The 24,595-nt window shown below is 53.4% G+C and overlaps 8 protein-coding genes across 8 annotated transcripts; 6 read left to right on the forward strand and 2 right to left on the reverse strand.

The window, feature by feature from the left end:
• Window positions 1-728: 728 nt before the first annotated feature.
• MGL_1912 (uncharacterized protein) lies at window positions 729-6,338 on the forward strand (the record flags this gene model as incomplete). Its single annotated transcript, XM_001730861.1, has 1 exon — window positions 729-6,338. One exon carries the CDS (start codon window positions 729-731, stop codon window positions 6,336-6,338), a length of 5,610 nt encoding a protein of 1,869 aa, XP_001730913.1.
• Window positions 6,339-7,673: 1,335 nt separating this feature from the next.
• On the forward strand, window positions 7,674-11,921 carry MGL_1913 (uncharacterized protein; the record flags this gene model as incomplete). Its single annotated transcript, XM_001730862.1, has 1 exon — window positions 7,674-11,921. One exon carries the CDS (start codon window positions 7,674-7,676, stop codon window positions 11,919-11,921), a length of 4,248 nt encoding a protein of 1,415 aa, XP_001730914.1.
• Window positions 11,922-12,376: 455 nt separating this feature from the next.
• On the forward strand, window positions 12,377-12,901 carry MGL_1914 (uncharacterized protein; the record flags this gene model as incomplete). The annotated part of the gene is made up of 1 exon (XM_001730863.1): window positions 12,377-12,901. The coding sequence occupies one exon, from the start codon at window positions 12,377-12,379 to the stop codon at window positions 12,899-12,901; it is 525 nt and encodes a 174-aa protein (XP_001730915.1).
• A 121-nt stretch (window positions 12,902-13,022) lies between these two features.
• On the reverse strand, window positions 13,023-15,905 carry MGL_1915 (uncharacterized protein; the record flags this gene model as incomplete). Its single annotated transcript, XM_001730864.1, has 1 exon — window positions 13,023-15,905. One exon carries the CDS (start codon window positions 15,903-15,905, stop codon window positions 13,023-13,025), a length of 2,883 nt encoding a protein of 960 aa, XP_001730916.1.
• A 376-nt stretch (window positions 15,906-16,281) lies between these two features.
• Window positions 16,282-21,123, forward strand: MGL_1916 (uncharacterized protein; the record flags this gene model as incomplete). Its single annotated transcript, XM_001730865.1, has 1 exon — window positions 16,282-21,123. The coding sequence occupies one exon, from the start codon at window positions 16,282-16,284 to the stop codon at window positions 21,121-21,123; it is 4,842 nt and encodes a 1,613-aa protein (XP_001730917.1).
• Window positions 21,124-21,325: 202 nt separating this feature from the next.
• On the forward strand, window positions 21,326-22,063 carry MGL_1917 (uncharacterized protein; the record flags this gene model as incomplete). The annotated part of the gene is made up of 1 exon (XM_001730866.1): window positions 21,326-22,063. One exon carries the CDS (start codon window positions 21,326-21,328, stop codon window positions 22,061-22,063), a length of 738 nt encoding a protein of 245 aa, XP_001730918.1.
• A 226-nt stretch (window positions 22,064-22,289) lies between these two features.
• MGL_1918 (uncharacterized protein) lies at window positions 22,290-22,836 on the reverse strand (the record flags this gene model as incomplete). Its single annotated transcript, XM_001730867.1, has 4 exons — window positions 22,290-22,298; window positions 22,342-22,441; window positions 22,721-22,749; window positions 22,804-22,836. 4 exons carry the CDS (start codon window positions 22,834-22,836, stop codon window positions 22,290-22,292), a joined length of 171 nt encoding a protein of 56 aa, XP_001730919.1.
• A 496-nt stretch (window positions 22,837-23,332) lies between these two features.
• On the forward strand, window positions 23,333-24,523 carry MGL_1919 (uncharacterized protein; the record flags this gene model as incomplete). Its single annotated transcript, XM_001730868.1, has 1 exon — window positions 23,333-24,523. The coding sequence occupies one exon, from the start codon at window positions 23,333-23,335 to the stop codon at window positions 24,521-24,523; it is 1,191 nt and encodes a 396-aa protein (XP_001730920.1).
• Between the last annotated feature and the right edge of the window lie 72 nt (window positions 24,524-24,595).

The raw sequence follows: 24,595 nt of genomic DNA on the forward strand, positions 1-24,595 counted from the left end.
CCCACGACGTGGCTTGTACAATGAGCAATCACACAGATTCTCCTCTGGCCAAGTAGTACAATCCTTGGGCGTCCTATTCCCCCGCTTTCGATCGTGATGGCGGGCGCGTTTGAACGCGTCTCTCGGCCGAATATCAAATGAAGGGGGTAGAAGGGGAGGGGAGAGGGTGGGAAGGGTGGCTACGTCAGCTGTCTCTCGATTGTCGGTCGAATCCGCCCTTGTCGGCCGCTGCTGCCTTGTCTCCTCCCACAGGCAAGACGAAACGAGATTGAACCAGCGGCAAGAGGCTGTGTGTACACCCCCGAACAGTTAACACAACAGTGGTCCGCTTCTCGCCGATTGCGCAATCACTTCGCTTACAGGCAAGAAAGAAGCGTCCACTTGAGAGTGACGACGACGCCCAGCGTCGAAGTACGCCGCCAGAAAAAGACGCGGAATCCCTTGCCATTGCCCAGCGCCACACGCAGTTTTTAGTGTGGCAGCTGTCGGACAGTAACTTGGCTCAGACACGCGAGGAACTTGACACGCTCTGCCGTGAAGCACGAGTCCAACCCGCCTTCGTTACCAGTGAGGTACGACGCGCTGCTGCGCACGCGTCCAGCGACTCTTCTCGCGCTCTTTTAGATCAGCTCTTACGCTACCCCACGTGGTCTGCTGCCAACGTCGCTGAGAGCACAACTTCTCCTTCACACACATTGGCAAACACCGCCACTGTGACTGCAACCGCCATGTTTCACAGTCTGCAAGGGACATGGCTGTCAGTGCCGTCAGATGTCAATGGCACCGTCTTGTTTGACAAGCTTTCTGAACACATTGCCGAGTCGGCTGCTGTCGATGTGTCGCAGTCACACATGGCCCAATTTCTTGTCTCGCTCTTACGCGATGAAGACCCAAATCAGCCACCTGTCCTCGATCGCTCCCAGCGCGTGCAACTCGTTGCGCGTCTGTGTGACACTTTCCAAGATACAGTTGCTCAAGCATTGAGTAGCGTAGTCCCACAGCTTCCATTCAAACCTCTGGGCGAGCAGCTTCTTGATCTGGGTGAAAAGCCCATCACAGCTGACAATCTCGGCCTGCTTATCAAACACTGCGCATTTACAGAACCATCGAATGCAGATGTTTCGGCACTGCTGGGTCAGTTGCTTTCTGCCTCAACATTGCGTCTCGCAACAAACTTTGCCTTGTTGCCACAGGCCCTTGCCGCCTACAAAAGCACGCTCGATTGGCAAGCGATTGTGCGTGGACTTGACGAGCTGGATCCGCTTGTGCTCGTGCCCAGCGACCAACTTGGTGTGGCGCTCTGTGACTGGATCCACGGCACACCAGATCCGCGCACGACGTTCAGCGCGCTCTGGGGCGTATGGACGCACCGGTCGCGGCAGCTGCAGATCCTGTACTCCCTTCTCCTGTCGAATGCGACACACTTTTCAATGAAAGACGTGACAGCGCGGCAGATCGTGGTCCCGAGCGATTTCCAAGATGCGCCAGGGCCCGTTCAGATGCAGGCGCAAGCCGCCTCAGAGAGCGTGTGGAACAGTCTAGACCTGATTGAGACACTTATGGACCTGGCTAGCAGTGCGTCAGGTGCGGAAGATAGTGCCGAAGTCGGTCGCCCTGTAACAGCGATCTTGGAGCGCGCCATTCAGATGAACGCGGAATGTGTGTTGCTTGGCCTTGTTTTGTTGCCGTCGACGACTAACGTCGTCCACACGGAGCTGGTGACGAAACTGCTAGCTATGTTTCTGGCAGGTCACCCCGCTCATCAGCTCGTGTTCCGGCACCTTTGGCGCACGCAGCCGGTGCTGCTCATGGACGCATTCAAGCGCTTGTACGTGGAGAGCCCGTTGCACATGACACGCATCGTCGACGTCGCACAGGAGCTTGGCATGGTCAGTCATCTCGTTTCCCAGCGGCCATTGGCGTTTGCACTCGATGCAGCCGCATTGGCGGCCCGCCGCGATGTGCTTCCGCTTGAGTCTTGGCTGGAAGAGTTGATTTCGTCGACCGCACCCGACGCACAGCCTATCACAGCCACGCTTGATTATCTTGACAGCAAGATCAGGGAGGATCTCTTGCGCCGTGATCCACAGGCGGAGCCGACGTTTGTGCCCCTGCACGTGCAGCAAGTCGCAACGATCTTGCGTGTGCTGCGTGGCTTCGGCGACGCAATGACGCCAAAGGAAATTGAGCATTTCAAAATCGCTAGGAACATGTGTCTGCAGCTGCACCCGCGGCTCATGACACTGACGCCAGGCCCCAATGCACCAGAGCCTGGACTGAGCGTCACCACGTTCACTAAGGATGTGCACCGCGAGGCAGATTCGTGGTATCGGCAGATGTACGAGGAGAAGGTGAGCGTCGATGACATTATTGCCCTGCTGCGACGTTGCAAGCACTCGGACGACGCTCATGAGCAGCAGTTGTTTGCGTGCATGGTACATACACTCTTTGACGAACATCGCTGGTTCGAGCTGTACTATCCGCCACGCGAACTACTAATGACCGCGGTTGTGTTTGGCGCGCTCATCCAGTACCGCCTGATCGAGGCGATCCCACTCGGCATTGCGATCCGATACGTTGTCGATGCACTCGAGTCGCCACCAGAGTCCACCTTCTTCCACTTTGGTTTGCAGGCGCTTCTCCGCTTCCAGAAACGGCTGCCAGAGTGGCCGCAATTCTGTCAGGTACTCTTGTCGCTCCCCACACTCACACAGTCACACCCTGAGATGATTGCGACTGTAAACCAGGCACTCATTGCCGCAAAAAGTGGCAAGATCCCACCAGCTGAAGATGCCGTATTTCCGGCGATCGAGCCCGATGGCCTGCCCGCTGATTCGCAGCGGAAGCCCGATGAGAGTGAGTCCGACAAGCTGCTCTTTCTTATTAACAACATGTCCCTTGCGAACGTGGACGAAAAGCTCGCATCTGCTCGTGAAGTGGTGGTGCCTGAGATCCTTCATTGGCTAGCTCGGTACCTCGTCCTGGAGCGTGTGAGTCTTGAGCCGAACAACCATGACCTGTACCTAGTATTCCTTCGTGGCCTTGAGCAGCCACGCGTCTTCAAATACACCCTGCATGAAACGCTCGCGAAACTCAAGAATTTGCTGGAGGCCGAAAAGACCATGCAGTCCACGTCTGAGCGTACAATCCTCAAGAACCTAGCATCCTGGCTAGGCCTGACGACACTTGCTCAGCAGCGCCCCATTCTGCATCGCCAGATTGCATTCAAGGATCTGCTTCTACAGGGCTACGAGGCTGGTCGTCTCATTGTCGCAATCCCTTTTGTATGTAAGGTGCTGGAACACTGCGCAAACTCGCGCGTCTTCCAGCCACCAAATCCTTGGCTCATGGCTGTGCTTCGCCTCCTGGTCGAACTGTACCAGTATGCGAATTTGAAGCTGAATCTCAAGTTTGAGATTGAGGTCCTGTGTAAGAGTCTGCGTGTTGACCTGCAGAAACTCGAGCCCACGAGTCTCTTGCCTGGTCGCCGCCCTGAGCTCCCCATGCATGTAGCTCCCGCGCTGGCTCCTGGTATGACAGCCGCGGCTGGTGTCGCTGCTCCAGGATCTGCGGCAGCAGCAGCAGCAGCGGCTGCCGCTGCCGCTGCATCAAATGTACCGGGATCGGCCGCATTAGCAGCTGGAACGCCCACCAACGCAGCAGCGGCCGCCGCGGCTGCTGCTGCTGCTGCGGGGGGCGCTGCAGGACCCAGTGCCGAGTACGGCAACTTGGTCCCTGGTATGGAGCAACTGAGTGTGAGTGAACCGGTGGCGTATCATGACATGTTTGTGACGATGCTTCAAAATATGGCACAGTACATTGTCATCAGCCCTCAAATTGTACCATACGCGAACAGCGCGGCATGGAAGCGTGTGATGTATGTGGCGTTGGAACGGGCGATCCAGGAGATTATCACACCCGTCGTAGAGAGGAGTGTGACAATTGCGTCGATTTCGACGCGTGAACTCGTCAGCAAGGACTTTGCTATGGAGCCAGACGAGCAAAAGCTGCGCTCGGCCGCGCATCACATGGTGCAGAACATGGCCGGCAGCCTTGCCCTAGTGACATGCAAGGAGCCACTGCGGCTCAGCATCCTCACGCATGCACGCACGCTCTTTACTGCCGGCGGGGTGTCGGAGCAGGCTCTGCCCGAGCAAGCGCTGCTGATGCTCGTGCAGGACAACTTGGATCTGGCGTGCGTAGTGATTGAAAAGACAGCGATGGAGAAGGCACTTGCCAAGGTCGATGAAGGCCTCGCTAGTGCATATTTGACGCGGCGCGACTTCAAGATGCACGGTCGTGGTGCGCTCTTCTGGGACGGCACAGCCCTCTCGCACTACAGCACGACTCTGCCGGACATGCTGCGGATCGGCCCGCCCGGACTGCAGCCTGCACAGCTGCGTGTGTACGAGCAACTTGCGATGGCGCCTACGGTGCCCCGTCCGGAAGATGAGCTCGAGACAGACGACCTGCCTGGCATCCTAACACCCGCCCAGGCTCTCGAGCGATTCCTGCTCATGGCTGCCGAGCTGGAGCGATTATTCGCGGAAGTGACCGAGTCACAGACCACGACGCTTGCAACGCTGCCAAGCACGCACTTTGTGCGCCAAGTCTTGCCGCATCTGATGGAGCTTGTACTGCAGTCGTCACATCGCGACGAGACTGTGCTGCTTATCGCGCAGAAAACCGTACAGCTCCTGTACAAGACAGGCACAGATCTCGCCCGCGAAGTGTGGGTGGCTGTGCTTGAGCAGCTGTGTGAACAGTCGCCCAAAGTCGCGCGCGAAGTCACAGCTTGGCTCATGTACGCGGAGGACGAGCGCAAATTCCACGTGCCTGTGACGTTAGCGCTCGTTCGTGCCAACATGGTCGGCCTCGTCGAGCAAGACCAGCAACTTGCCAAGCTCCTCGTTCGCTCACAGTGCCGCCCGTCCGTCGTCGACTACAGTGCGCAGCTTGTGCGCCAGTGCCTGCAAGAGGGCCTTGCGACTCGCGCGCAGTTCTCGACTCTGCTTAGTGCCCTTGCGCAGGCCGTGCAGTATGGGCGCGGCACGCCTGCAGCCCAGGCGCTGCTGGACGAGCTGGATGATCTCGCGCGCTCCGAGTCCGCTATGCCCCTGCGTGAGCAGCTCGCGTACAGCTTTGCAAGCTGGGTGCGTGTGTTCCAGCAATCGTCGAACCCGGAGAAGGCGTTTATCGAGTATGTGACGCAGCTCCAGAGCCAAAATGTGTTGAAGGGCGAGGAAGTGTCGTCGCTCTTCTTCCGCATGTGCACCGAGGTGTGTGTAGGACACTACGCTAAGCAGCATGCGGTTGGCGGAACTCGCGCAAGTGGCATCTTCTCGCCGATCGATACCTTTGCGCAACTCATTGTCTACCTGATCAAGTACCATGCGGATCCCAGCGGCACCAACTACGAACAGGCGAAGGTCCACTACCTATCCAAGATCCTCTCTATTATTGTCCTTGTCCTGGCTCAGTCGCACGAGCAGATGGGTGCCCACTTCCAACAAAGGCCGTACTTCCGCCTCTTTTCCAGCATGCTCCATGGCCTACACGCCGCAGAGAGCTCGTTGCAGGGCGCCTACCCAGGCGCGCTTCTTGCCATCGCCAATGCATTGCACACCTTGCAGCCGGCATTTTTCCCAGGCTTTGCATTCTCGTGGATCGCGCTCATTTCGCACCGCCTGCTTCTGCCGCAGCTACTGAGCCGGACCTTGCCGCTGTCTGTTGCTGGCACCGCTGCAACTACGACAGCGTCGTCTTCCAACGCTGCAGCTACGGCCGCAGGTCCTGTTGCATTCCACCGCCTCTTACTCGCTCACCTGCGCTTCCTCGCACCCTTCCTTCGCCAGGGCGCACTTCATGACACGACGCGTCTGCTATACACATCGACGCTCCGCTTACTCCTTGTTCTCTTGCACGACTTCCCCGAATACCTCGCTGAGCACCACCAGAGTCTCTGTGACGCCATTCCGCCCGTCTGCATCCAAATGCGCAATCTCGTTCTCTGTGCCTACCCGCGAACTGTCCGCATGCCTGATCCCTTCAGCACGAGCTTGCGCCTCGTGACTTGGCCCGACCCCAAGTTCATGCCTGCTATGCAGTATGATGCACGAGCTGTCCTGCTGCGCTCAGCCGCTGCGCCCATGCTGTTGGAGCGCTTGGACGAGCTTGTGCGCGGCACGCCATGGCCCGCAGGCACAGGCCATCACGTCGCAGACTGCTTTTGTCTTGCCCAGCCGCACAGACACGCGCTACAACGAAGTGTTGATCAATGCGGCCGTGTTGTACACGGCACACACCGCATTGCAGGGCACAAACCATGTGCTGGCTAATCGCTCTGTCCGCGATCCCCTTGTCGAACTCTACCATGCCGTGCTGCCCGAGATGGAGCCAGAAGGCCACTATCTGATGCTCAGCGCCGCTGCGAACCAGCTGCGGTATCCGTCGCATCACACCGCGTACTTCCACGCGCTCTTTGTGGTCTTGTACGCGAAGGACGACTCGTTTGTGCGCGAACAAATTCTGCGTGTACTCCCTTGAACGTTTGATCGTTCATCGCCCACACCCATGGGGCCTGCTGTACACGTTTGCGCAGCTTCTCCGCACGCATTCGGTGCCGCTTCCACAGGCCCCTCCTGAGGTCCATGCCATCCTTGAGCATATGTCGAACATCCTGGCACCTGAGCGTGCCGTCCCAGCTGCAGCATAAACACCCAGCCTACTTGATATGATACATAGTCTTTTACCAGGCGCTTCACATGCTCCTCTCACGTGCAATGACTATTTCGACTTCTTTTCACGTAAAACTGACTCTGTGCTGGCTACCCTAGTCCCTATGCGAGTCGTCGTCATCGTGCCAGGCGCACGTCGAGTGGTGGAGAAATGTAGTTGCGAATCCGACAAGTCGCCCCAGCTTCTTTCGACATGCGCGATCACGATGACCTCCACATGCTGACAAACCCGGCGCCGCTTCTGGCCTGTGTTGGCTATAGACCTGCTGCATGTTCGTAGCAGCCTACTCCCACACTGGCTTTGTGTGGCGTCGTCGTCGTTGTCTGTGACTCAACGCGCGGTATCAAGCGCCGCAGCAACTGACGTTGCTCGCCGTCCACAGAAAGTTCCGGAATTCTACCTTTTGTTCGACCAAGGCCCGTCCCACGCTGCCAAGAATGGATTGCATCAGGTCACCTTGGGACGTTCGGGATTGGCGCCCATGTTTTCGCACAGCTGTCTTGAACACTGCTGTGCCTCTATTGGGCGTGACTATTTCTATCGCGGCATGCTTTATAAATACACGGTACTCGCACAGCGCTATTGATTCACTTGATCAAGCCGCACACTATGATCTCGGCTCTCCTAGTACGCCGACGCAGCATGTGTTGCACACTGAATCCTCTGTCATTCTCTATGAGGCGTCATCCGTCGTGCATGAAGCCATTGCATACGAAGCTTCACTTCCTACCGCAGGCCATGCGTGGATAGACGTCGGAGTGTGTGCGTTTCTTGTGTGCCTTCATGCCTTAGGGGCATGGGTCTCTATGTACGAATGGAATGTCTCATGGGGCCTCTATGTTTTATTCGCTTGTGTCGTGTGTATCTATTCTTGGAAGCAAAATACGTCAATGTCTTTTCACAAACTTGCGTTAGCCCTACCTTATACGCTCGTTATGTGCTCGAACATGCGTACTGCTTGGATGCATACGGCCTCAACCCTCGGCCTTGTACAAGGCGTTGCTGCGATCGCCGTTCTGTTGGGACTCTTGCTTCGTCGGCAAATGTTTCCTCAGCCAGACCGTGTCAAGCAACTGCGGTTCGTCCACTCCTCCACCGGCATGGACCCTGCTTCTTCAGCACAGCTCAAACCCAAAGTGTCGAACGACGAGCCATCACCTGAATCGTTTACATCAGTGCTCGGCCGCATCACTTTCTTGTTTATGACACCGTTCGTGTGGCGACAATACTTTCACCCCACAACATTTGCTTCGATTCCGCAACTCCCTGCCAAGTTTCGCGCTGCGACCATCGTAGCACGGGTCCGATTGGCTACCGGGACCAAGCGCGAGTCGCTTCTTGCCCGTTTGTGGCATGTGTTGGGACCCAGTATCACGTATCAACTGACGCTCTCGTTCCTTCGTGCATGTTTCCGAGTCGTGCCAATTGCTTGCTTATCACAGCTTCTCACATTCATGACGCTCCGTGACGAGGCCAATGCTCACGGCATGTCGAGGCCGCCGCCAATGCATGCGGGCCTTTTTTGGGCCAGCTGTTTATTTGCTGCTCAACTCACCGAGTTTCTGCTAGACATTAACGTCATGCAGCACGGCCGATCACAGTCTGTCGAGCTGCGTGCATACCTGTCGACAGAGCTGTTTTCGAAGATTCTCCGTCGTGTCGTTCATGGCACACCACTTGCATCGCCCGCCTCGTCCTCCTCATCAGAACGTCTGACCGATGGGCACATTGCTTCGCTGCTTTCGGTTGACATGTTCAAAATCGACTCTTTTCTCGCGTTTCTTCATCAGCCGCTCGTCGACTACCCTCTCACTATCATATTTTGTTGTATCTATCTGTTCCGGCTACTCGGTGTGTCAGCACTTGTGGGCTTGTCGGTTTTGCTGATTACTGCGCCTCTACAGACACAGCTTTCAAAGCTCATGGTCCGTTTGCAGGATCACATACTCCAGGCCACCGACGCACGACTCGACCTCGTGAATGAAGTGCTTACATGTATCAAGACCGTCAAGTTTTTCGCGTGGGAAACGCCATTTCTTGAGCGTTTGCGCGCATCGCGCGCACGAGAGTTAATCATGCTGGCTCGTAATAATCTCATGTCTATCACGTACAATTTCATATTTGTCGGTATGCCGATGGTTGTTACAATGGCTACATTTGGCACTTATACCTACGTACTAGGCCATGCACTGACTCCCAAAGCTGCTTTCACCGCTCTTTCGATCTTCACGACGCTTCGTATGCCCCTCTCTGATTATCCCGAGATGATTGTTTCTGCTCTTGCCGCTGTCGTATCTGTCCGGCGTATTGACGGATTCCTTCGTACTGAAAACACGCACAAGTATGATCAGCTCATGACAATGAATGACTCAGCACCCAATCGTCATCCAACCTATCTTGGGTTCCTTGATGCCTCATTCGCATACGATCCACATGATCCTGAAGCGTTTCGTCTCCTGAATCTGACATGCCGATTCCCCGTCGGTCAATTGAGCATGGTTCTTGGCCCTGTCGGCTCTGGCAAATCTTCACTCCTTTTGGCCCTGCTTGGCGAATTACACAGACTTCATGGCTCGACTGTGTTGCCGTGTCCAACCGCTCGCAGTATGACTCTTGCTGACCCAACGACGCTGCTGACAGAATCGACCGCTTACTGTGGCCAAAATGCTTGGCTTCTCGGCACCACCGTGCGCGAAAACATTCTTTTTGGTTCTGCATACGATGAGCCACGCTACCGCGAGGTCCTGCGTGCATGTGCGTTAGAGCCAGATCTCGATATTCTCGAACACCATGACGAGACAGAGGTGGGTGAGAAAGGCACGTCTTTATCTGGTGGGCAGAAAGCTCGAATTGCTCTAGCGCGCGCTTTCTACTCGTATGCCAAGCACATCTTGATTGATGATGCGCTTAGCGCAGTCGATGCTCACACTGGTGAACACTTGCTCCGTCACTGCTTCCATGGGCCACTCTCGCGGGGCCGCACAATCGTGCTAGTCACGCATGCCGTGCCGCTGGTTTTGTCTCACGCTACGTATGCTGTGATCTTGGACCACGGCCGCGTGGCTGCACAAGGAACGCCAACTGATCTTGTGCGTGCTGGTCACATCAACTCAACGATTCAGTATCCAGACGAACAGTCACGTCCTTTGCCGCCCACAGTATCGGAAGACAAGGGCATGGAGTCCAAAGTGCACGACGCGAAATGGATTGAGGCCAATGAACGCCGCGCTCGTAAAAATCAAAATGCCCGTGCTGAATCGATCCAACGTAAAGCACGCGGCATGGACCTTTATTTCATGTATGCCAGGTCAGTGGCTGTCCATACGTCCGTGGCTATTGGTCTATGGATGCTGCTCATGAGCCTGTATGCATCCGTACGCATGGCTGACGTTTTCAGCAATGCGTGGCTCAAGCAGTGGGCAAATTCGTACAGTTCAGCATCTCAGGCATTGCTAGACCCTGTGTTCCATGCACTGGACTCTATGCTTGCTTTTCTGCGCTCCGCCTACGCAGCTCCGACTGACCCGCATGAGAAAGCGACGCTCTACTACCTGGTGCATTATATTGTGCTCGTTGTCTTTTTCATTCTCTTGTCCACACTGCGTGATTGTGTACAGTATTACATCGCTTTGCGAGCATCGCGCTTATTGTATGCACGCTTACTTCACGCTCTGCTATACGCCTCTCCACGCTTCTTTGACATTACGCCAATTGGGCGCATCATGAACCGGCTATCTAAGGACGTCGAGACAGTTGACCAAGACATGACGCCGTCTCTACGAATGATGATCGAAGCTTCCATTGCATTAGCCGCAATCCTTGGTATTATCTGCTGGGCCACTCCGAAGTTTTTATACATGGCCGGCTTTGTGATGGTCATGTATTATATCATTGGCGCCTTATACCTAGGCTCATCCCGGCAACTGAAGCGGATTGAGAGTATTGAGCGTTCACCCCTCTTTACCCTTTTGGGTGAAACGCTAGCGGGCACCGTTACAATCCGCGCTTTTAGCGACGGCGAGCGTGTAATTCGCCGATGCATGCATGTGCTCGATCGTACACACCGCGCTTTCCTGTACTTATGGTACGAGAATCGCTGGCTTACACTTTGTGTTGATCTTATGGGTGCCATCGTCACTTATACCACGGCTATCTTGCTTGTGATCACTGGTGCCGACGCCGCTCTAACTGGTTTCACGCTCGCCTACGCAGTCCTGATTGTGCAAACCGTCCTCCGAATTGTGCGCCGTTATACCACCACCGAGATCAACCTTAATTCCGTCGAACGGATTCAAGAATACCTTCACGTCCCATCAGAACAACAAGGCGGGAAGAAGCCACCTGCTCACTGGCCCACAGATACATGTCCAATTCAAGTCCGTGACCTATCCGTCCGCTACAGCCCAGAGCTCCCGCTCGTCCTTTCGAACGTGTCGTTTGATATCCAGCCCGGTCACAAGGTCGGCATTGTCGGTCGCACGGGCAGTGGTAAATCTACCCTATCCCTTGCCTTCTTCCGCTTCCTCGAAGCCGAGTCTGGTTCCATCATCATCGATGGCATCGACATTTCCTCCATCTCCCTCGAGTCTCTCCGTCGCCGTCTTACCATCATTCCTCAGGACTCTCAGCTTTTCCGCGGCTCTATCCGATCCAATCTCGACCCCTTTGGTCTCACAGATGACGGCGATATGTGGTTCGCTCTACAGCGATGCCAGCTCGCCGTCCCTGGCTCATCTCCCAATGTCCCCGGCGAGGGAAGCGTCATCAAATCCCTCGACGACGCCGTAGAGCAGGGCGGCTCTAACTTTAGTGCAGGACAGCGACAGCTCTTGTCTCTTGCTCGTGGCCTGCTCAAAATGCGCGAGAGCCGGATCCTGATCCTGGATGAAAGCACAGCAAATTTAGACGCCGAGTCAGATGCCCTCATCCAGCGCACTATTCGCGAGCAAATGGCACCTGGTGCGACTATCCTAACAGTTGCACACCGACTCAAGACAATCATCGATTACGACAAAGTGCTTGTTCTTTCGAATGGGCACGTCGTTGAGTATGATGCTCCCGTCAAACTCCTTGACAACGAGCAGAGCACATTTTATGCGTTGTGTGAACGCTCAGGCGAACTTCAGCACTTGAAAGCCGCAGCGGCCACCGCCGCTGCATCCAAAGTTCGACCTGACCCTTGATTCTGTATAACTACCTGACTATCAATCTTTCATGAAGGATGCACATGAATTTTATATTAAGTAAAAACTTCCCATTCGAACATCCTGTATCAAAGCAACATCACGAAAGCTCGAGTCCTGCCAACTTACATCTTGGAGTGAACTGCCTCCACACTCGAGCAATTTTGTATGTACATAAACATATTTACGTAGTCTACGGTTTCCTGATGTTGGATAACGAACGTAATCCGTTACATATGAGCTCCTCGAACGAAAGGGGTTTGTTCATCCCTGTGAGAAATGCTTCAAGGCTCTCCTTTCAAAATAGGACACTTATCCTGCCCACCATCAGCGTTGGCTCTGTGCCGCAGTTGACTCTGGATCTTCTCATTCACGCACCTGCACTGGAATGCAGTCGCGTAGGATTCCTTGATGGCAGTGCGTGCGCTCCGTTTATATCACCTCCAGAGCCTGGTATGTCATCGGAAGACGTGTATACGCCGCTAGACGTGTACAACTCCCCCCATGGAATAACGATTGTGCAGCAGCGAAGTCCTGTGCTGAAAGTGATGCGTGCATCCTTCACTGAGCGCCTGATGGAATGGATCAAACGTGCAGGCTTTACCGATGTCCTGCTCGTATCAAGTATGGATGCTGCTATGCGCATGGATATCGAGTTTTCCACGCCGTTCCTGTATACGCGACCCGTGAAAGCGGATGACACGCCTCTATCACACACAATAAGCACGAAGTATCCGCGATTTTGTCCAGCGGCCTTCCGCGGCCCCGGCTTGCCACCCATGCCGGGTAGCGGCACTGCTCGGATATACTTGGAGCATGCGCCAAAGAACTTTGTGGCCCTATTTATGTTCTGCGCGGAAGGTGACAACCGGATGGATGCGCATGTGTATGCTGAGCAAATCGCTCTGGCATGCAACGTGCGCGTGACTAGTACGTACTTAGAGCCACCGTATGGCAACTTACCGCAACAGCACCATTGAAAGAGCCACCTAGCTGGAAATTCATGTACGGGCCAGCACCAGCAGACATGATGTATGGATAAGGAGTCTATCTGGCGTTCAGCTGCCCATGAAAAAGTCAAGTATACCAAGGGAATTATGCCTACAAAGCCATAAGGACTTGGTCGACCAAGCCATGGGTACGCATGTGAGCTTGGCCATGCTTGACAAGCCACGAATGTGTCCTGACAGCAAGCTCCATTGTATCGGGTGGCATGTCTGCCAGCCGAGCAATGTCTAGTCCATGCGACGCACGATTCACGCCAGGTCGTACCCGATGCGAGAACAACAGGGCGCCATCACTTCGCTGCTCGAGACGCGTACAGAAAAAGCCAACAGCACGACGCAATGCTTGGGTCTGTGGTAGTTGCGAAGAAGACGGATGCTTTTCGAGTATGTCGGCGAGCTCGTAGTAATGTGTTGCAAAGAGCGATCGGCACTGGATCCTCATCGCCAGTGTGTAGAGCACAGCAAAAGCCACAGATAAACCAACAGATGTATTCGTTCCGCGGCCAATTTCGTCAGCAATGACAAAGCTCCGCTGCGTCGCGCGGTGCAAAAGCTCAGCAGTCTCGGCCATTTCGACCATAAACGTGCTGCGACTGTGAAACAAGTCGTCCTTTGCACCGACGCGACTGAATATAGCATCGACAAGGCCCAAACGCGCGCTCTCAGCCGGTACAAATGAGCCCGCCTGGGCTAGCACAGCCATCACGGCATTTTGTCGTAGAAACGTCGATTTGCCGCCCATATTGGGTCCCGTCACCAGATGCAGACGTGCCTGACCGCCCAGTTCAAGATCGTTCTTCGTAAAAAGACGCTCACGCTCCAGTAGTCCCATTTCAACACCCAGGTGCCTCCCTCCCTTAATGTCGAAGCTTGTCGACTCATCCATTTGTGGCCGCACAAGTGAGAGTTCCTCAGCTACTTGTGCAAAGCCCAGAAGTACGTCCAATTGATCAACGAGGCGGGCATTGCGACGCAACGCAGCGGTATGCTCGAGCACTTCGAGACGCAGTGTCTCCAGCATGCGTCGCTCACACTCCGACAGCTGGTCTCTGAGCTTCTGTAGCTGCGTCCCGATCCGTGTCCACTCTGCATGATAGTATGTTCGGGTGGTTTTAGTCTTATATGCAAGCGACAAACTCTCGCTAACATGCCCTCGGACCGAGGGAAAATGCACAACATGCCCCTGACCCAGCAAGAACCTGAGTGTCACAGGCTCCGAATGCTCTGCACGCAGCGCATTTTCAAGAGTACGTGCCTCTGCACGAAGTGCATTGAATTCATTTGTGAGTGTTAGGAGAAGTGGTGATGCATCTGGTCGTATAAGATGCTCAATATTGTCGCCCCACATTGACTCGGGCAGCGTGAGTGATGGTGGCGATGATGTACGACGAGTACGTTTCGATGGCGCAGATGCGTCAGCCGGAGGCATAGGTCCCCCTGCGTACATCGCATCATAAGTTTGCAAACGCGCCTCCTGCTGCTGGATCCGCTTCTCCATAACACGCTCATCAATGGCCATCTCAAGTCGCTCACCCAACGCGTGAAGCGCAGTAAACCGCTGAAGAAGTTCATGCAGCTCATGTACGTCAATAGACGCAAGACTCGCTACCAAACGCTCACTTGTGCGAATAAAGTCTCGGATCTCTAGCAGGTCTTGCTCATCGTTCCGACGCAAACTGATCCGCTGGAGTGTGCGCATGATATCGCCGACACCGGTGCGAAGAAGCACACGCAAATCCTGGCGCAAGAACGAGCGCTGAAGAAACAGCTCTACTAACGCATGCCGCGCACGAATGAGACGCAGTGACATGCTTGGCTGAGTGAGCCATTGCACACATAGCCGCGCGCCGCCTTGTGTCACAGTGCGTCGAACAATGCTGACTAGACTGCCCCGAGCGCTATGATCCTGTGTTTCTCGGATCTCGAGTGCATTCAGTGTGGCGGCATCTAGGTGCATGACATAGTCGCCAGAAGCTCGAGCAGATCCACCTTCTTCGCATACGGACATGCCGGGCATGTGTTCCAGGAGCCGCGTCTGTAAGTAGGAGGTGAGGATCTCAATGGCTTTGCGCTCCGCGTCACACAGATTCGCCTGCGATACACCTAGTATATTCTCTTGTGCATGGGTGAGGGTAGGCACGAATGCTACGGGTGCTTGGACACGGTTGGTAGCTTCATACACTGGATGCGAAGCGTCAAAGGCATCTGCGATGAGTACGACTTCCCGTGGAGCGAGACGCACGATCTCGTCCCGTAACGTTTTTTCATCGTTATGTACAACAGTTCCGAAATCAGCCGTGCTAACATCAAGCCATGCCAGGCCATATGAGCGGCCCGCTGACAAGGTCGACCCCGGCGCAGACGCCGATGATGGCAACGATGACGACGGTGTGGGCGATAGAGGTGGAGGTGACGAAACAGCCAAGATGAAATTGTTGTGAAATGGGTCCAGGAACCTTTCATCAATCAATGTGCCTGGCGAGACAACGCGAGTCACGCGGCGCTGAAACGATGGAGCGCCAGACGACAAAGACGCCTTAAACTCCTCGCATATAGCTACCAGCATGCCGCAGTCTTGTACAAGCACCTTGAGATACTTTTCCAGCTGGTGGATAGGAAAGCCCGCCATAGGAATGCTTTGACCGGCCCACTTGCGAGATGCAAGTTTTATACTCAGTGTCTGAGCAACGGTGGGTGCCTGATCAAAGTACGACTCATAGAATCCACCCACCCGCGTCAGTAAAATGCACTTTGGGAATGCACGCATGTTCTCCAGCACACCCAGCGCCAACGGCGGCCAATCATGGGAGATGGTCGTCCCCCCTGGCTCACTATGCTTCAACGGAATAGGCTTGTGTGCATGTACGGGGAGATCTTTGGTGCTTTTCCGCTGAACGCGTCTTGTGCAAATGGATGCGTGGACGTATCGTCGTGCACCTTGGCAAGCCCATGCATATCCACGACGCGGCAGCAGCATAAATTAGGTACGCGTTGGCGTGCGTGTGTGAATGTGGACCTACATCTAGGTGAGGCCAATAATACGCGTCTGACTAAGCTGGCACGAAAAAAGTTGGACATGGACAGCTGACGGGCTGGCTGAGTGGGTGAGGGTGAGGACGAAGAGAACTAATAGGCGTAACTAACCATACACCAGTGACCTAGCCACCTTTACTTTTATCTCTCGTGAGGGCAACGGCAGCCACCGCGACAAGCCTCTTCACACAAGATCGATGCATCAAGAATTGGCACCCGGTCTGGGTGGACAAGATGCATGGTGTTGGTTGTCCCCTCTAGGGAGAGAGGACTGGAATCCATGTTTCCGCATCGGTGTGCTGAACACGTTCGTACCATTCATGGCAATCGGCATTAGCGTGGCGGCATGGTTTGTATCGAGTCTTCGCGACAAAGAACGCATGCGGAATGAGGCTGCGGAGGAAGTTGCGCAACTGAACCCCGAGTCCTCGCACTTTTACGGCGCGATTCCACGCGATGAGCCAGCGCAGGAGCCGACATGGGATTCAACGGCAGCACAAACCCCCGATTCCGCGGCAAAAAAGGTCTTCCAAACAGAAAATGCTATTCTTGTTGACGAGGCGCTCACGCTCAAAGATGAGCTGTACACATACACGCAGGTGGAACAGCACGAAGTGCAGCGTCGGAACAAGCGCATCCTCGAACTCGTTGGTTCGTTACTCCTTGTTTTGATGTACTTAGTCGGTGCAGGTACATCAAATGCAGAATGGGAACGCTCTTGGCTCTTTGTATGGATCTACTTTGCCGTATTGTCGACAGCGGCCATTATCCAGCGCAGGTCGTTCTTTTTCCAGAAACTGCTTCTCACTACACTAGCGTCGATCGTCTCACTCTCCAACCTGCGCACATCGCTTCTTTCCTCAGGCGTAAAAGCTATCACTGTCATGACCGTGCTGCAGACAAGTGTCGTGCTCTTCCTGCTGGGGCTAAGTTGGACGTCGCCATTTACGCAAGCGCTCTCGTCAGAAATGGAGGCGCTGTACGAGACGATGCACAAGCGTACACTGTATTCTGAAATCCGCACAGCCGTGCCGACACCCCCTGAAAATGCACAGAACAAGCAAACAGATCTCGATCGACTTGTGCCTTCCTACTCAAAGAGTCACGGACCTGTGCTGCCGCCGCCAGAGCAGCATGCGTCACTGCTAAGCCGTTGTCTCTTCATATTTGTGCAGCCTATCATTTGGAAACACTTTTTCAAGCCGATTACGCTGCCAGATGTACCGCAGCTCATGTCCATTGACCGATCGCCATCAGTCATTGCCATGTTTCGTATTCATAATGGACCAGAGACAGCGCGCCCTCTGTGGCTCCGACTTGTTCGTCACTTTGCATGGTCCTATGCGTACCAAGCTCTATTTGCCTTCTTTGCCACGATTCTAACACTTGCGCCTGTCTACTTCCTCTCGCACTTACTGAACTTCTTCACGCAACGTGCATCTGACGGTGCCGAGGCAGCTCCGATGCACATGGGTGTGCTGTATGCATCCGGCATGTTTGTGAGCCAGGTGCTTTTCTCTGTATGCCAATCGCAATCGCTCATGACGGGCCGACATATATGTGTGCAGATTCGCGCAATCCTCACATTCGAGGTACTGAGCAAGACCATCCGACGCGGCGTCAGTATTAACAAAATGGACGGTTCGTCAGCAACGCCGAAAACGAGTGACGACGACACAGAGGATGACGACGCGCCCGTAACAGATGGAGCAGTGATGAACCTTGTTTCAGTCGACGTGAACAAGCTGAGCGAGCTTGCTGCCTACAGTCATTTCTTGTTCCCACAACAGCCATTGTCTGTTTTGTTGGGTGTTGTGTATATCGTCATGCTCCTCGGTTGGTCAGCCGTCGTCGGTCTTGTCCTGCTGGTCGTGGCTGTTCCGATCCAGACCTATCTGTCTCGCGTGCTTGTTTCAGTGGGACTGCGTATGCTGCGCGCAACAGATGAACGATTGAACTTGACAAATGAAGTTCTTGCGTGCATCAAGACAGTCAAGTTCTTCGCTTGGGAAAAACCATTTGAAAAGCGCATGAACGAAGCGCGTCTGAAAGAGCTCGGTCTCTTACGTCTTCAGTTCTTCTTTTCGATCTTGAATCACCTGACTTTCATCGGCACACCCATGCTAGTGACAATGGCAACATTCGGCGCACACACAATTCTTTTCAAGCAGGCGCTGACGGCGCAAAAAGCATTCACAGCTTTGGCACTGTTCAATACCCTACGGGGACCACTGGCTGAACTTCCGAGCATGATCCAGTGGCTGCTTTCAGCTATTGTGTCTGTTCGCCGGATTGATAACTACTTGTGCGAACCCGATACTCACAAGTATGAGCAGCTGCTTGGCGAACACTCCCGTGCAGCGCAGGACGTTTGGATAGACAGGCCGCTTGACAAGGTGGGCTTCGATCATGCCACTTTCACATACGGTGCTGAGCCAGAAAAGGCGCCTGAAGATGGTCGTTTCATGCTCCATGATCTGTGCTGCCAGTTCCCTGTCGGCAAGATCAGCATTGTGGTGGGCCCCGTTGGCTCGGGGAAATCCTCAATTCTTCTTGCCATGCTGGGTGAAATGCAGAGGATTCGGGGAAAAACGATCATGCCATGTCCCATTGCTCGTTCCTTAGTCGAGCCGGATCCTATCAGCAAGCTGACAGAGTCGACAGCGTATTGTAGCCAAAGCGCATGGCTTTTGGGTACGACCATCCGCCAGAACATCCTTTTTGGCACCGCATATGACGAAGATCGATACCACGAAGTGTTGCGAGCTTGTGCATTGGAAGCTGATCTAGAAATTCTCGAACACCACGACGAGACAGAAGTGGGTGAGAAAGGTACATCTCTGTCTGGCGGGCAAAAGGCTCGGATCGCTTTGGCACGTGCCTTTTACTCGTATGCAAAGCATATTTTGATTGACGATGCGCTGAGTGCCGTTGATGCTCATACGGCCAAGCATCTGTGTAAGCACTGTTTCCAAGGACCACTTGCACAAGGTCGTACCATCATCTTGGTAACCCATGCTGTAACGCTCATGATTCCAGCCGCTGCCTATGCTGTCGTTATGGATGGCGGACATGTTGCAGCGGAAGGAGCGCCGAAAGACCTTCAGGCCCATGGCCATATCGAGACGCCCGTCGAAGTACAAGACGCAGAGTCCAAGGACAGCATCGAGACACGCCCCATCGATGAGCGTGAGCTTGCGGCGCGGAAGAAAAAAACTGACGAGCAAAGAGCTCGGAAAGCACTTGCCGATAAGAATGAAGAAAAGCTGTCGCGCTCGCAGTCCAGTGCTTCTCTATACTGGCTGTATATGAAGTCAGTCGCTCGTTCACCCTATGTTGCTGGCGTTGTCTGGATCGCACTGATGAGTTTGTACATAAGTATCCGTGCAATTGATGTGAGCAGCGGAGCGTGGTTGCGGCAGTGGGCCGGTTCTTATGATCAAGTCACAACGACAACATACAACACAGTGCATTCATGGGTCTTGGTGGCATGGCACGCTCAGTCAGGCACGGTGCACGATGACAAGACCTGGTACTATCTAAAGGGCTATGCCTCCATTGTCTTGGCATTCATCCTTGTTAGCTTCTTCACCGACGTCGTGCAATATGTGTCCTCGCTGAAAGCATCACAGCACCTATACAGCCGATTGAACAAGGCGCTGCTTCTAGCAACGCCACTCTTCTTCGACAAGACACCAATCGGACGCATCATGAACCGCCTGTCTCGTGACATGGAGGACGTTGACCAGGAACTGTGTCCGATCTTGCAGATGACAGTGGAGAACTTTATTTCGCTTGTGGCCATTGCGGCGGTGATTTGCTGGGCTACACCATACTTTTTGTTCGTCCTTGGATTCGTCATGGCGCTCTACTACATGATTGGTGCCATGTATCTGTCTTCATCGCGTGACCTGAAGCGTATCGAAAGCATCCAACGCTCGCCTCTCTACACGGTGGTTGGCGAATGCATTGCAGGCACCATCACTATTCGTGCGTATGGCGATGGCGAGCGTGTCATGCGGCAGTGTCTCAGTCTTATCGATAAGTGGAACCGTGCATTTTTGCTGCTCTGGTATGAAAACCGCTGGCTCAGCATTTGCTGCGATCTCTCAGGCGCCGGCGTGACGCTTATAGCCGCCCTCTTTCTCCTTTTCGGTGGCGCAGATGCCGCACTCGCTGGTTTCACGTTGTCATATGCCATTACCCTTGTTGAAGTTGTATTATGGCTTGTTCGCTTGTACACAAATACCGAAATTCACATGAACTCGGTTGAGCGCATCGGCGAGTACATCACCGTGGAACCTGAACGTCAGGGCGGCCTAGAACCACCAGCCCATTGGCCCACCGACTCAGGTGCCATTCAAGTCCGAGATTTGTCCGTTCGCTACAGCCCAGAGCTCCCCCCTGCTCTTTCGAACGTGTCGTTTGATATCCAGCCCGGTCACAAGGTCGGCATTGTCGGTCGCACGGGCAGTGGTAAATCTACCCTATCCCTTGCCTTCTTCCGCTTCCTCGAAGCCGAGTCTGGTTCCATCATCATCGATGGCATCGACATTTCCTCCATCTCCCTCGAGTCTCTCCGTCGCCGTCTTACCATCATTCCTCAGGACTCTCAGCTTTTCCGCGGCTCTATCCGATCCAATCTCGACCCCTTTGGTCTCACAGATGACGGCGATATGTGGTTCGCTCTACAGCGATGCCAGCTCGCCGTCCCTGGCTCATCTCCCAATGTCCCCGGCGAGGGAAGCGTCATCAAATCCCTCGACGACGCCGTAGAGCAGGGCGGCTCTAACTTTAGTGCAGGACAGCGACAGCTCTTGTCTCTTGCTCGTGGCCTGCTCAAAATGCGCGAGAGCCGGATCCTGATCCTGGATGAAAGCACAGCAAATTTAGACGCCGAGTCAGATGCCCTCATCCAGCGCACTATTCGCGAGCAAATGGCACCTGGTGCGACTATCCTAACAGTTGCACACCGACTCAAGACAATCATCGATTACGACAAAGTGCTTGTCCTTGGAAAGGGACATGTACTCGAATACGACTCGCCTCACGTATTACTATCCGATGAAAGCAGTACATTCTATAAGCTCTGTGAGCAAAGTGGTGAACTAGCGACCCTTAAGGCTTTGGCGGCCGAACATGCTCAGAGTTCGCGATCATGAATAACTCGTGCAACCCTCCCGTTCCATTCCTCTAACCCAAACACTTTTTCCTTGTCTATTAAAATAGGTAGATTTCAGTGACATTTTGAATGAAGAATTAGTCAGCATCTGTCGCACGAGCCTGGCCCGTCTAGAACAATACTGGGATGGCAGCAATCGAAGACGCGTGGAAGATCAAACAGCCACACATCGAAGCAGGACAATGCTCGGCGGTCTTTCCATGCTGCGCGCGGGTGTTTTGCGAGTACCAGGGCGTTTATCGTCTGTGAGAGTGATTCGTTCGTTCCCGAGCTCATCAGTGCATACAGCCGTGACGAGATTCGCATCAGGCGCAAGTTATGGCAATGTAGCAACAGCGTCGCCTGTGTTAACAAGCGCGCGAACGTTTTCAAGTGCACCACCGCCAACACCACAGCAAACTGTCGCACCGAACCTAGATGCTAACAAGCCTCATGCAGAGCACTCCGACAAACACAGTGTCTTTCGCCGCCTGTCGTTCTACCAGCGCTTTAAGACGATTATGAAACTGTATGGATGGTGGGCGCTTGGCATATATTCGCTTCTATCTGGTATAGATCTCACCTTGACATTTGCTGGAATACATTTCCTTGGTGGCGAACACGTCGAGGAACTTGAAGCATTGCTGTACAAGTGGATAGGACCAATGCTCAAGAAACTCAAGAAAGAGGAAGAGCCCAAGGAAAATACGTTCTTTACTTACGTGAAGGGCTGGTTCACCACGGAGGAAAAGGCGAACGAAATGGAGCACCTCATTGCGCGTCTATCAGGAGAGTTCGTGCTTGCATTTGCAATCCACAAAACTTTCCTGGTTCCCGTGCGCGCTGGTCTGACTATACTGATAACGCCCGGCATTGTTCGTTGGCTCATCAAGCGGGGCCTCGCGAGACCACTTAAAACTACAGCATCAACAGCGATCTGAAAGTGAGCAGTTTTTCTCCCAGTAAAATAGAGGACATGACAATGTATACGATTTCAATCACAAATGGGAAGCAAATAGCAGATTTTTTTTTGGCAGGGGCATCAATCAGAATACACTCGAAACTATGACACATGCTTTTACAAAGAAAAAGGGAGCGGGCTTCATAGAAGAAGAACCACGCTCTCGCATTTCCCAGTATCGAGGACGACGATGCACGAGGTATGATTTAACGGTACTGTGCAAGCGTTAGTTCATCCATCAACAGAGTCAATACAAACCTTGTGGAAGCCAATGACGTTAGCCTTCTCACGGAAGCACTGACGGCAGATGTTCAAGCCGTACTTGCGGACAAGACCACCCTGGTTACCACAGACACGGCTAATAACATGTTAGTTGAAATCTGTTCGCGAAGGCAAGGCGTTAGGAGCATCACATCAATAACGAGTAAGTCAGTGGTCAAGTGTGCCATAAAAACGAAGTCGCATCAGAGAAATGATTGTCTCCCCGAAACATTCATGAGATAGAAAGGGGTTGGCGCGGACAACGCCGCGTATAAAGTCCGAGTGCGATCACTCCTTATGTACTTCCTGTGCCACACGACACGTTACGATGTACTCCTTACTTGCCAAATACCTCATAATCAAGCCAGAGACATACCAGTTGCGGGAGCCCTTACCAAAGTTGCGCTTTCAATATGTTAGACATTATTCCGATTCTGCGATGCACGTCGTTATACGTACTGGGCGCGAGTACCAAACGTTCTGATGAGCCATGTTGCTGGGTGTACAAAGATGGGCGGTAGAATTGGAAATGGACGCACCCCTACGAGCAGACCAAATGTCAGTCACGTGAATAACATACAGGACCTCACGTGAAGAGGTCAATCCGACCAACCAGTTTTCCTCTCAACACGTCGGCAATGATAGCCAAGGACTGAACGCGGTTTGTGGAGACAAATAAGTGGAGAAAGAATTCGAATGCGCGCACGACTTGTGAAGTCCGATTTTGAACAGTGGCTCAACATTCTAGCCACGGTTGTGAATGACGCGTTTGGTACCATAGCCAGGACCGCCATTCGCGGTGTTCAGAGTATGACTCGTGATAATTCAACAAGTCTTTCCCCCATTGCTAATGCAATTTATTTATGGACAATAGCGCCATTGACATGCGGGACTATTTTGGCAATTCCTGTGACTGCATTCGCGTGCATGTTTCCCGTTATGCTGCCTCTGGCTTTGTTAATGTTCCCCTGTCCTGGTGTTTGTGGCAATGTACGGAATTGCATGGACGTCGTATATACTTTTGGCTCAGAAGGATCGACCGTCATATACGATGCTCGGTGTGCCAAGTTTGACGAAATACATACCTTTCTTACCTGTGACGCCCCAGCGTTGTTTCAAGGTTACCAAAGCTGTGTTAGGATACATCTGGTCATGCTGTAGCATAATGAACATGGCAAAGAACTGGTTTCTCTTGTACAAGCAGCACAAGGCTAGACCTGGATCTGAATCGATTATTTATTCCATGCCATTCTCGCGGAAGCAGTTGGATGTATACCCACCTACGTCGTCCACGGTAGATGCTTCAGATGTAAGGAGGAATGCGCCTGTCCTCGTGCTTGTTCCTGATGCGATTGTACCTGTGACATTAACAAGCCACCGGAAGATGTACCTTCCGCTCGCAACGCGTATGCAACAACTTGGCTACTGCGTTGTGGTGCCTCAAATCACATACTACCCGGCTGACCAGATCCGTCAGTCAGTCATTGATTTGCGTTTGGCGCTAAGCTGGGTCGGTGCACACATATTCCACTACGCGGGTGACCCCTCACGCATCTATGTCATGGGACATGGTTTGTCTGCTGAGCTCGTGGCACTCACTTTGGTGCAGGAGGCGGTCGTTCTAAGCCAGACGATCAAAAAGCACCGCGACATTGATGACGCGACTAACCATGATCTGACTCCAAAATCGAATATAATTGAGCCGGAAACTTTCAACAAGCACCTAGAGATTTATGCTCCACAAGTGCGCTTGCCTAACATTGCAGGTGTGATTCTTCTGGCGGGGCACAGCGATGTTATCAAAAGCAACTTGAATGAGGCGGATCTTGGAATTGAACACTTGAGCTCACATCGCCGCTGGACAGGACCTCAACAATTTCAATGCCTATTACATTCGCCCACGCATTTACTCATGCATAGCAAGGCATGCTTAGACCCCACATTTTTACCGCCCAAATTTCTCTTGATCCATGGCGGGCTTGATAAGCTTGTGCCGATTTCTCAGGCTATCTTACTTCGCTCTCTTCTGCTGGAAATTGGGGTTAAGAATGCAGAACTGCTAGCCTTCCGTGAGATGAATCACTTCGATACATTCAAGCTGTTCCTGGCATCTCCGCCTCTTGCCTCGAGCAAGTATGAAATAGCAATTTTGAAGTCGATCTGTTCGTTCGTAGCTTAGTAAAACGCTCTTTTATGTGCAGGCATGACTCGTTTCACACTTGGAAGGGTGACAACCTGCATCCGCCATTTC

This window comes from Malassezia globosa (genome assembly GCF_000181695.2).
Source record: "Malassezia globosa CBS 7966 chromosome Unknown mgl_sf_4.1, whole genome shotgun sequence".
In the NCBI taxonomy this organism is placed as follows: domain Eukaryota; kingdom Fungi; phylum Basidiomycota; class Malasseziomycetes; order Malasseziales; family Malasseziaceae; genus Malassezia; species Malassezia globosa.